Source organism: Podarcis tiliguerta (assembly GCF_965153285.1).
Source record: "Podarcis tiliguerta genome assembly, chromosome: 1".
In the NCBI taxonomy this organism is placed as follows: Eukaryota; Metazoa; Chordata; class Lepidosauria; order Squamata; family Lacertidae; genus Podarcis; species Podarcis tiliguerta.
The window spans coordinates 123181343-123193876 of record NC_139534.1 but is presented as its reverse complement, the minus strand read 5'-3'; the positions used below and the strand labels follow the sequence as shown (position 1 = coordinate 123193876).

General features: G+C 48.3%; 1 protein-coding gene across 2 annotated transcripts in view; it reads left to right on the top strand.

The window, feature by feature from the left end:
• Positions 1-2454, top strand: part of GPR132 (G protein-coupled receptor 132) — a 30075-nt gene extending 27621 nt beyond the window's left edge. For both annotated transcript variants that reach the window (XM_083439289.1, XM_083439290.1), the window contains one exon: positions 910-2454. In XM_083439289.1, coding sequence (XP_083295415.1) covers positions 941-1942 — 1002 coding nt within the window. In that variant the 5' untranslated portion in view covers positions 910-940 and the 3' untranslated portion in view covers positions 1943-2454. The remainder of the gene's footprint in view (positions 1-909) is intronic.
• The last annotated feature ends 10080 nt before the right edge of the window (positions 2455-12534 follow it).

The window sequence follows — 12534 nt, the reverse complement described above, 5'->3', positions numbered from 1 at the left end:
GTGACATCACAGGTGCTGGCCAATCAGCACTATACGCAGCCACCATTAAGCTGGACACAAGATAGGAACAGTATGTTTGGGGTGAGTGCAGTGCATATTGTGCATATGAAATTTGAGACACACCCTTGGCTTGACACTCTGCAAGAATTTTGCAAACCTGACTGTGATTTTAGCCTCTTGAGTCATTTTCAAAACTAAAAGGTGGAGAGATAGAAAATTCCCCAGGCATGCTCTGTTTAGGTATTGCATTTATATTCCATACTTGCAGGGTTCAAATAAAAACAAAATCCTTCTCAAGCTGTCAGGCAGCCTCCCTTCCTGCCCACATTGACTGCTACACATGGGCTTGACTGAGGTGTAGCCCTGTGTTATGTACTGAAGTTCTCACCCTGGGCCAGCAGGGGGATACTGTAGATAGTTCAGGTCCACATATGCAAATAAGGGATCGAAAGTGACGTTCAGTGATTGGATAGTTACAGAAAGTTGTTACAGTTACGTTGTACTGGAGCTCTATATAAGCAGGCTGGCTGAACCCTTCAGTTCAGTTCTGTTCTGGCCTATGAATAAACAAGAGCTATTTGAAGAATCACTGTGTCGTCTGATATGTTCACCCACAACTTAACACCCTGGCTGCCATAAAGGTGGATTGGGGCCTTCTTAAAGGGGCATTCCTGCAAGGCAATCCCTTGCAGATCTTCTCAAGGGGCCCCTCCCAGCCCTACCAGGCAATGCTGGGAATTGAACTTGGTACCTTCTGCATGCAAAGCAGCTGTCCTACCACTGAGCAAGAGCCCATTAGGGGCTTTGCATAAATGGTGGCTTTCGAGGGGGGCTTGAAGAAAGATAGCAGGCCAGCATTGGCCTGTTCCCATTCCTTAGCGCATCTAACTTTCTCCGTTTTGCTTCCAGACCTTCCAAAGGCCCAGATGAAGGAGCCCAGATGAGTAACGCCATGTGCAATTCCACGGCCATGCCGTACAAAGACAGCCAGCATCTTCTGGTTGCGGTATACAGCACCGTCTTTATCATAGGCATCCCAACCAACTGCTTAACTGCCTTCTTGACGCTCGTTCAGATTCGCAAGGGAACCATCGCTGCCATCTACCTCTTCAGCCTCTCCCTTTGCGAACTGATGTACCTGTGCACCCTCCCTCTTTGGATCTTGTACGTGCAAAATGGCCGCGATTGGAAGCTGGGGGACCTATCTTGCCAGGTGACCGGATACATCTTTTTCTGCAACATCTACATTAGCATTCTATTACTGTGTTGCATCTCCATCGACCGCTACGTGGCGGTCGTGTACGCGCTGGAAAGTAGAGGGATACGGCGACAGAGGACGGCTGCGATAGTCACCACCTCCCTCTTTGTCACGGTTGCTGTGATTTATTGCCCCGTTTTTTTCCAGGAAGAAATACAGCAAAGGAACAGCACGATCTGCTTTGAAACGCCGCTCAACCGCCGTATAGCCCTTTACAACGTGGCACGGTTCTTTGTGGGCTTCCTCATTCCATTCACTCTCCTCCTTTTCATGAACTACCGGATCTTCCAAAGTATCAAGAGCAGCTGCAGCCTCAGCCCACCCCAGAAAACGAAAGTGAAGCGCCTGGCAATTGCCATCATTGCCATATTCCTGGTCTGCTTCGCCCCTTACCATGTGGTGCTCCTCATCAGGTCCGGAGTCTACTTTCTCCGCCCAGCGGAGAGCTGCAGTTTCGAGAGAGGCATCTACACGATCTCTGTAGTGTTCCTCTGCTTCTCCACCGCCAACAGCGTGGCCGACCCCTTCATCTACGTGCTGGCTAGCGAGAACGCCAGGCATGAAATTTGCCGGGCTTTCGCGGCGTGTGGGATTCAGCTGTCCAGCGGCTCCAAGACGGACAGCAGCAAGGCCGACGATTCCCAAAGGCCGACAAAGGAGACAGGAAATAAAGAGGGCAGGTAGCACCACCTCCTCTGCAGGACTTGTGTGTTAAAAAGCAAGTGGGTGGGAGGCAAGGCCTTCATCTTCCCCTTGTGTCACTTGGGCTGAGTCACAACTTGCCCACTTTGGGGGATAAGCACTGCCCAGTGCACAGTGCGGTCTCGTTTGCATTGTGCGCGATGAATAGCCCTTTCAGCAAATCCTGGCTGTTTTGCATATCAGGATGATGTCATGATGTCGTAACTTGCAGCTGAATCTGGGGAATGCTTGTTGATGCACCAGTGACGGACCCCACAACACTGGGAGACCCTGCTGGTGAGGAAGCTGGCGTCGCTTGTGCGTGGTTTATTATTTATTGTCCCCTGTACCAAGAGGAAAGGGTTGGATTACAGCAGTTCAAGAGAATTCTAAATGCAGAGAGGAAACTATTGCATTACCTCTTTGGGATATCCTTTTTTTTGTGTGCGATATTGGACCTTGTACAAAAACTCACAAGTTTGTATCTTGAATAAACGACCCACTTCATCACTGCATGCTCCACGTCTAATGTTCACAACAAAAGCATGTGGCTCTCTCTCTCTGCATGTGGGGTTAATTGGGGGGGCAGTCACACTAGAGCAGGCATGGCCAAACGTGGCCCTCCAGCTGCTTTAGGAGTACAATTCCCATCATCCCTGACCACTGGTCCTGTTAGCTAGGGGTGATGGGAGTTGTAGTCCCAAAACAGCCGGAGAGCCAAGTTTGGCCACCACTGCACTAGAGCAACTGTTTCACACAGTTGTTGTTGATGGTGTCGTCATTTAAGATGTCCGTGTCTGCATGGCAAGATCCTTGTTCTGGCTCCCAGTTGCCAAAGAACAAGGAGGATTCTTTCCAAAGACTTTAATGTTTAGATTGCTGCAGTTACATATGCAGATAGCAGGTATCAGGCAATACATATAATCAATCCTAAACACAGCTGCTCTACCTGCCAAAGTGTTGATTTGACACTGTTACCCCTCTTTGCTATCCTATATACAGGAATAGGGCAGGCAAACTTAGATATATAAATAAGTTTGTAGAGAGAGGCTCTGCAGAGCCTATCGCCTTCCCTCCCGCCCGCCTCATGGCTTTCAAAATTAACCTTTATATCATTGCGTTTTGTACATTTTCCAGTTCTAATTATACTCATTACAAAATGGCTCAAAATTTCTCATTACAAGTCTTCAGACAACCCTGCTAGTGATGTTAATTGCTTACAATAATCTTTCAGATATCATATAAATTTACTCCAGTCCTTTTGGAATACTTAATCATGCTGGTTTCGGATGTTTCCTGTCAGCTTCGCCAGTTCTGCAAAGTCCATCATCTTCATCTGCCACTCTTCTTTCATTGGTACTTCTTGTTTGCATTTTTGGGCTAAAAGAATTCTTGTTGCAGTTGTTGCATACATAAGCAGTCTTTTATCTTCCCTCGGAATCTCTTCACCCACTATACCCAGTAAAAAGGGCTTCTGGTTTTTTAACAAAAGTATTTTTAAACATTTTCTTTAACTAATTATAAAGCATTTCCCAGAAAGCCTTTACCTCTTTGCAAGTCCACCACATGTGGTAGAAGATACCTTCCCTTTCTTTACATTTCCAACACTCATTAGTTCTTGTCTTGTACATTTTAGCCAGTTTGTTGTTGTTTGGTCGTTTAGTCGTGTCCGACTCTTCGTGACCCCATGGGCCAGAGCACGCCAGGCACTCCTGTCTTCCACTGTCCAACCATCTCGTCCTCTGTCATCCCCTTCTCCTTGTGCCCTCCATCTTTCCCAACATCAGGGTCTTTTCCAGGGAATCTTCTCTTCTCATGAGGTGGCCAAAGTATTGGAGCCTCAGCTTCAGGATCTGTCCTTCCAGTGAGCACTCAGGGCTGATTTCCTACAGAATGGATAGGTTTGATCTTCTTGCAGTCCATAGGACTCTCAAGAGTCTCCTCCAGCACCATAATTCAAAAGCATCAATTCTTCGGCGATCAGCCTTCTTTATGGTCCAGCTCTCACTTCCATACATCACTACTGGGAAAACCATGGCTTTAACTATACGGACCTTTGTTGGCAAGGTGATGTCTCTGCAGTTTAGCTGGTGTTAAATACCATCTGCACATCATTTTCATAACATTTAGGGCAGGGAAACAGTGAGCATTCCTGCAATATCTCACAGGCTCCTCCTCTACCTTTCTACCTAGGTGAAAGGGAAAGTGTCTCTGCCTCCCCAGAGGCTGCCAGGACTGGCAGAACATTCCCCTGTGGAAAGGCAGAGTGGCTCCTAGCATCTTATGGTGCTTGGGTGGGCGCCATGGACAGGAACCATGGAAGCATCAGAGGGAGACCCCGATGGCTGTGGAGAGGGAGATGGGGGGCTGGAGAGGGAAGCGGGGGCCACAACTCTCATTGCACGGACAGTCCTTGGCAAACCCACCATCTGAATTGTCCCGACTCGGCCAGCCCACGATGATAATCATGGTGGTGGTGATGATGATTAATTACATTTGTATACCTGCAGTTCTCAGGACGGTTATGATGCAATCTAAAAACACAAAATACATAATGAAAACAAAAACAACCCAGTAAAAACCACTGACCATAGACAGAGCAGGCATTATCTGTGCAAAGTTTCCCAGTGTGGGCAATGGCATTGTTGGCAGCCTTCACGTGGCCCCTGAGACCGGCAGCCGTCAAGTCATGATTCCAGTCCCCTGGCTGCTAGTTCTGGACTCGGTTTGTATTAGGGAAAGAATGGAAGTTTCTAATTCATTTACTTGTCTGAGGTGCAGCGTGTGGTTACGATCACTAGAGGGCAGAAAAGGCTAGGCTATTTCAGCAGCTGAAGGGAGAAAAAAATCAACAGTTTAACCACTCACCTTAGTATAAAGGCAAAGGTAAAGGGACCCCTGACCATTAGGTCCAGTCGTGACCAACACTGGTTTGCGGCGCTCATCTCGCTTTATTGGCCGAGGGAGCCGGCGTACAGCTTCCAGGTCATGTGGCCAGCATGACTAAGCCGCTTCTGGCGAACCAGAGCAGCACACGGAAACGCCATTTACCTTCCCGCTGAAGCGGTACCTATTTATCTACTTGCACTTTGACGTGCTTTTGAACTGCTAGGTTGGCAGGAGCAGGGACCGAGCAACGGGAGCTCACCCCGTCACGGGGATTTGAACCGCCGACCTTCTGATCGGCAAGTCCTAGGCTCTGTGGTTTAACCCACAGCGCCACCCGTATCCCTCACCTTAGTATACTCGTATCTAGAAACATAGAATTGCAGAGTTGGAAGGGACCCAGGGGTCATCTAGTCCAGCCCCCTGAAATGCAGGAATCTCAGCTAATGAAAGATGGCCCTCCAACATCTGCTTAAAAACCTCCAAGGAAAGAGAGTCTTTCACCTTTCATGGGATTCTGTTCCACTGTCAAACAACTCCTACTGTCAGAAAGTTTTTCCTGATGTTTAGTCAGAATCTTCATTCTTGTAACTTGAAGCCATTGGTTTGAGTTCTGGGCATGGGGACAGTTATTTTTTTGCTTGTTTACTTAAATGGCTTCTTTCTGTTTTGCTTGCTTACTTAAACGACTTCCCACAAAATATCTCAAAGTGATCTCATAGTCAAAACAACCAGCAATTAAAAGAGTTGCACATATATAAAAAAAAGCAATTAAAAACAATTTCAAATCCAGTACAGAGGCAGACTGGAATAAAGATGTGCGCTTAAAAGGCTTGTTGAAACAGGAATGAAAAGGATTTCCAAAGGGGAGGTGCCACCATGCTGAAGGCCTTGGGTCTATGGCCAGTCCCAGGCTTCTGCCACCCGAGGCGGCTGCCTCACTCTTGTCTAATGGTAGGGTCAGCCCAGCAGTAATACTTCTTCCGTTGTTCTCAGTGTAGCAGTGGAGCCATTCATAACTTTTTTTTAATATGTCCTTTTTGTCCAGCCCTTCCAAGGCATCAAGAGTGATGTTCATAATCTTAGAATCATAGAATCATAGAGTTGGAAGAGACCACTGGGGCCATCGAGTCCAACCCCCTGCCAAGCAGGAACCACCATCAGACCACTCCTGACATATGGTTGTCAAGCCTCTGCTTAAAGACCTCCAAAGAAGGAGACTCCACCACACTCCTTGGCAGCAAATTCCACTGTCAAACAGCTCTTACTGTCAGGAAGTTCTTCCTAATGTTTAGGTGGAATCTTCTTTCTTGTAGTTTGGCTCCATTGCTCCGTGTCCGCTTCTCTGGAGCAGCAGAAAACAACCTTTCTCCCTCCTCTATGTGACATCCTTTTATATATTTGAACATGGCTATCATATCACCCCTTAACCTCCTCTTCCCCTTCTTAGATTTTTATGCCAAGAACAACACTGCAAGGTAGGTTGAGAGAGGCCTAGGTTCAGCCAGTAAGCTTCCCAATTCCGTGGGGAGCCAAACTCCCCGGTTTTGGTTGTTGTTGTTGTTGTTTAGTCGTTTAGTCATGTCCGACTCTTCGTGACCCCCTAGACCAGAGCACGCCAGGCACTCCTGTCTTACACTGCCTCCCCCAGTTTGGTCAAACTCATGCTGGTAGCTTCAAGAACACTGTCCAACCATCTCGTCCTCTGTCATCCCCTTCTCCTTGTACCCTCCATCTTTCCCAACATCAGGGTCTTTCCCAGGGAGTCTTCTCTTCTCATGAGGGGGCCAAAGTATTGGAGCCTCAGCTTCAGGATCTGTCCTTCCAGTGAGCACTCAGGGCTGATTTCCTTCAGAATGGATAGGTTTGATCTTCTTGCAGTCCATGGGACTCTCAAGAGTCTCCTCCAGCACCATAATTCAAAAGCATCAATTCTTCGGCAACCAGCCTTCTTTATGGTCCAGCTCTCCAGTTTTAGTTAGCAACACGCTAAGTGCTGCACCGCAGAGGCAGGCAAGGATTTACACAGGCAAAAATGGCAGGTTCCAACAAGTGTCTGGCGGGAGTGGGGAATCAAAAGAATGACACTAGATATATAATATGAGGCCCAGCTGCAACTGTCACAAAGCAGGCTGGAGGTTAAAGTAGGAAGGGGAGGGGGGGTGATTATTTGATTTATTTTATTTCTATGCCACTTTTCATGCAAATAAGTCCCGGAGTCGTTTGCAAACAATATATAATAAGAACATGTCAGAACATAGCAGAACATCACAAATACATCATAAATCATATTTTGTTGGGTGTGATGGAAAAGAGACCCAGTCTGCTCATTGCAACAATCTGGAAGAGCTGCTTTGCAGACAGAATTAGGTTCCTGTTTTTAAAATACCAACCAGAAATCTCAGGTTGCAGCAAGGCATGCTGGGTGAAGCAGCCTTTGAAAAACCTAAGAGCTACCAGCATCCACATTAGAGAGCCAGTGTGGTGTAGTGGTTAAGAGCAGTGGACTCATAATCTGGGGAACCAGGTTCGCGTCTCCGCTCCTCCACATGCAGCTGCTGGGTGACCTTGGGCTAGTCACACTTCTCTGAAGTCTCTCAGCCCCACTCACCTCACAGAGTGTTTGTTGTGGGGGAGGAAGGGAAAAGGAGAATGTTAGCTGCTTTGAGACGCCTTCGAGTAGTGATAAAGCGGGATCTCAAATCCAAAAGTCTTCTCCTCTTCTCCTACATCTGCTGTGGGAAACGGCATGCATTTTGTTTGCCTGGCCAGAGAGGTGCATGCTCTGGTTATCTCTCGCTTGGACTACTGCAATGTGCTCTATGTGGGGCTACCTTTGAAGGTGACCCGGAAACTACAACTAATCCAGAATGCGGCAGCTAGACTGGTGACTGGGAGCTGCCGCCAAGACCATATAACACCGGTCTTCAAAGACCTACATTGGCTCCCAGTACGTTTCCGAGCACAATTCAAAGTGTTGGTGCTGACCTTTAAAGGCCTAAACGGCCTTAGCCCAGTATACCTGAGGGAGCGTCTCCACCCCCATCGCTCTGCCCGGACACTGAGGTCCAGCGCCGAGGGCCTTCTGGCAGTTTCCTCACTGCGAGAAGCCAAGTTACAGGGAACCAGGCAGAGGGCCTTCTCGGCAGTGGCACCCGCCCTGTGGAACTCCCTCCCACCAGATGTCAAAGAGAGCAACAAATACCAGACTTTTAGAAGAACAGGCAGCCCTGTTTAGGGAAGCTTTTAATGTTTGATGCATTACTGTATTTTAATATTTTGTTGGAAGCTGCCCAGAGTGGCTGGGGAAGCCCAGCCAGATGGGTGGGGTATAAATAAAGGAGAGGAAGAGAGAAGACACATGTCAGCTGGAGGGAGGAAGCAAAGACCAAAGAATGCAGGGCTAGACTGGCTATGCTGAAAAGCCAGCCAGGAAGGTCTCCTTATTAGAGAGTACATATGGCAGGAAGTGGGCTGTGATTGGCTCTTTTATCAGTCACCTGACTCCTGGGGCTCAGAAAGGTTGGTCAGAGCATGAAACTCCTGCAGCTCCATCCTCTGACCAGTGGTGGCAGCAGGGAGCAGAGAATCCTCAGCAGGGCTGAAAGGCAGCTGCTCCAAGTTCGTGACTCACTTGCAAGATCTGCAAAAAGTTTCCTACAGATCTGGTGGCCTGGAGGAGGAGGCCGGAAGCATTACGTGTTTCCGTTAGCAAACGTGCAAGAGGAAAAGAAGGTTGCAGCTCCCGCTAGAGCTATGGGCAAATCTCGAGGAAGTGTCCCTGCCATCTTGAAGTCAGGACACAGAAGGAAAAAGGGTTGAGGAGGGAAGAGGAAGTCAAGCAAATTCAGGCGCTGGTTCTAAAAGGCTGTGTACACATATTTTATTCCAGAAGAGAGAGAAATGGATGGGGGAAAGCAATTGGAGGGGTGGAAGATTCACAGCACGCCACCTTCCTTTAAATTGTTCACTAGCCCTTTGTGGAAGGGCTTTCAGAAACCCTTGAGAGCTGCTGTTATTAAACAGTACTGAGCTGTTGTTGTTTAGTCGTTTAGTCATGTCCGGCTCTTCGGGACCCCCTGGACCAGAGCACGCCAGGCACTCCTGTCTTCCACTGCCTCCCACAGTTTGCTCAAACTCATGCTGGTAGCTACGAGAACACTGTCCAACCATCTCGTCCTCTGTCGTCCCCTTCTCCTTGTGCCCTCCATCTTTCCCAACATCAGGGTCTTTTCCAGGGGGTCTTCTCTTCTCATGAGGTGGCCAAAGTATTGGAGCCTCAGCTTCAGGATCTGTCCTTCCAGTGAGCACTCAGGGCTGATTTCCTTCAGAATGGAGAGGTTTGATCTTCTTGCAGTCCATGGGACTCTCAAGAGTCTCCTCCAGCACCATAATTCAAAAGCATCAATTCTTCGGCGATCAGCCTTCTTCATGGTCCAGCTCTCCCTTCCATACATCACTACTGGAATACTGAGCTAGAGGGACCATTTTTCTGATTCAGGCTATGTTCACATTACCACTGTGCTCTCGTCGCTGGTGTTTGAAACTGTGTGTAGGGATTATAACTGGCAGGGCTGTGCCCTAGCCTGCACCTTAATGGGGAAACCGCACAAGGCAATTGATTGTCTGTGTGAATAAGGTTACATCCTCACCAGACCTTTAGAGTGCATGGCTTACCTGACTCCCCCACCCCCACCCCCACCCTGCAATCATAGAATCATAGAGTTGGAAGAGACCACAAGGGCCATCGAATCCAACCACCTGCCAAGCAGGAAACACCATCAGAGCACTCCTGACATATGGTTGTCAAGCCTCTGCTTAAAGACCTCCAAAGAAGGAGACTCCACCACACTCCTTGGCAGCAAATTCCACTGTCGAACAGCTCTTACTGTCAGGAAGTTCTTCCTAATGTTTAGGTGGAATCTTCTTTCTTGTAGACACTCATGCAAAGAAACCTTGGAACTGCAGTTTGTTAAAGGCACTGGGAAGCGTCGCCTGTACGAGGGGTAACCATTCGGGCTTCCCACAGGCACCTGGTTGGTTACTGGAAGAAGAGGATGCTGGAATAGATGCTCCACTGCCCCCATCCAGCAGGCTTGCCTTATTCTCTTAAAACCACAGTTCCCAGGATTCTGTTGGAGAGTCATGCGTTTTGCATGCATGGTGTGTGGATGTGATCTAAAAGTCATGATTACCAATGAATATCATTTATCCATTTTGCACGAAGGCATTTCTTGCCTGCTTTGTCTTTGTTTTGTCTCCAACCCTTTTGGCTTAGGTCGAGTGACAATGACACAGAGCCTCCGAGCAAATAAGACTTGCAGCCCCCACCATTCTTGGCTTGCCCAAAAACTTTTTATTTGCACTTAGGCAGCTCAAGGTCCTCTCTGTTGTGTCTCTCCTAGTAGTTGGGCCCTTTGTCTAACCCTGCTGTTCAGAAATCCCTCTGTGTGTGTGTGTGTTTTGCTTCTACAACAATTCTCCTTTCTTCATTTTCTCTTTCCAGGCTTCAGCCCTGCCTTCCCCCCCCCCCCCCCAGCTCCTTGCTTGCCTTGCCTATAAAGATCCTTGTTCTGCAGGAAACTGCAGCTTTGCTACTGCTTCTCTGGCTGCATTTCACTCCTTTCTCCTTTGTCGCCTGGAGCAAACCTGCCTTCTTCCCCTTCCCCCTCTCCTGATCACTGAAAGGCAGGCAGGCAGCCAGCACCAGTGAGGAGCACCCAAGGCTTTTAGCAGAGCTCAACACAAGGATTGGCAAAGGTGCAAAAACAGGCTAGGCGAGCTGGAAAGCAAGAGAGAGGAAACAAAAAAAAGAGGCAAAGAGGGAAGGCGTCAGGAATAGCTGGATATGATGTTTGCCAGAAGCGCCTTACTAAAAAGGTTGCCTGTTATATTTGCAGAACCGTCCTGGGCCCAAATAGGTAGGGCTGCCCTCTCCCTCCCCACCCCAGGGGTCATTTTTGCAGTGCTGCCAAGCTGTACAGCTTGAGCAAAATGGCAAAACCTTGCAGAGTAGCCAGCCCCACAGCTCGCCAGGATTGGTGCTGTTTTTAATTACATTTACATCCCACCTTTCCCTCCACTGAGCTCTGGGTGGTGAACATGCCTCTCCCTCTCCCTATGTTATCCTCACAACAACCCTGTGAGGTAGGTTAGACTGAGAGACAGTGACTGGCCCAAGGCCACCCAGTCTCCCAGGTCTTCGTCCAAACCCCTAATCCATAGAATCATAGAGTTGGAAGAGACCACAAGGGCCATCGAGTCCAACCCCCTGCCAAGCAGGAAACACCATCAGAGCACTCCTGACATATGGTTGTCAAGCCTCTGCTTAAAGACCTCCAGAGAAGGAGACTCCACCACACTCCTTGGCAGCAAATTCCACTGTCAAACAGCTCTTACTGTCAGGAAGTTCTTCCTAATGTTTAGGTGGAATCTTCTTTCTTGTAGTTTGGATCCATTGCTCCGTGTCCGCTTCTCTGGAGCAGCAGAAAACAACCTTTCTCCCTCCTCTATGTGACATCCTTTTATATATTTGAACATGGCTATCATATCACCCCTTAACCTCTTCTCCAGGCTAAACATGCCCAGCTCCCTTAGCCGTTCCTCATAAGGCATCGTTTCCAGGCCTTTGACCATTTTGGTTGCCCTCCTCTGGACACGTTCCAGTTTGTCAGAGCTTTCCAAACTGTGTGTCGCGACACGTTAAGTATGTCGGCTGCAGCGTGTAGATGTGTCGTGCAAACGCTCCCTGCGCTCCTCCCGGGGCTGGAAAGGGGTTAGTTTAACCTTTGGTTTGCTAGTAAGACTGAATTACTGTGTCGTGAAATGACACGTGTCTAAAAAGTGTGTCACCGACATGAAGCGTTTGGAAAGCTCTGCCCTAATCGCTACACCCCCACTGGTTCTCGCCAGTGTCTGTGAACGGAGCTCACCTCTCAATAATTTGCTGCCTCATTTCCAGGGCTTCAATAGTAGTTTTGAATCAGGTTTGAAAGCAGCACATCAGTCATAGGCACCCATGTGCCTGGAAATGCCTTCTCTGGCACCTTGGACGGCCTTTCTACCTCTGAAACTGGGCTGGGGGGGGAAGCATTCTCTTGTATTCCTGACTATCAGAGGTAGCAGGCCTTTGAATATCAGCTGTTGGGAGTCACAAGTGGGGCAAGAGTGCAGTACAATGGTACCTCGGGTTACAGACGCTCCAGGTTACAGACTCCCCTAACCCAGAAATAGTACCTCTGGTTAAGAACTTTGCTTTAGGATAAGAACTGAATTGTGCGGCAGCGGCAGGAAGCCCCATTAGCTAAAGTGGTACCTCAGGTTAAGAACAGTTTCAGGTTAAGAACGGACCTCCAGAACGAATTAAGTTCTTAACCCGAGGTACCACTATATCTCAAAACAGATAAATGCCAATAACATCCTGATTTGCTTCCAGGATGTTACCACTCTTCCCATTAAATCACTCATTCATCCCACACTTTTCACTGAGTTCCCCCCTCACTTTCTTAACTACAAAAAGTCTTGCTTCTTTTGAAAGTGGACTTGTGGCACTAGGGTGCCTTTATTCTACTAACCCAGTTTAATTGCATGAACCTAAATTTCTGGTGAGGGGATGCGGGTGCTGCTGTGGTCTAAACCACAGAGCCTCTTGGGCTTGCCGATCAGAAGGTCGTGGTTCAAATCCCCTTGATGGGGTGAGCTCCCGTTGC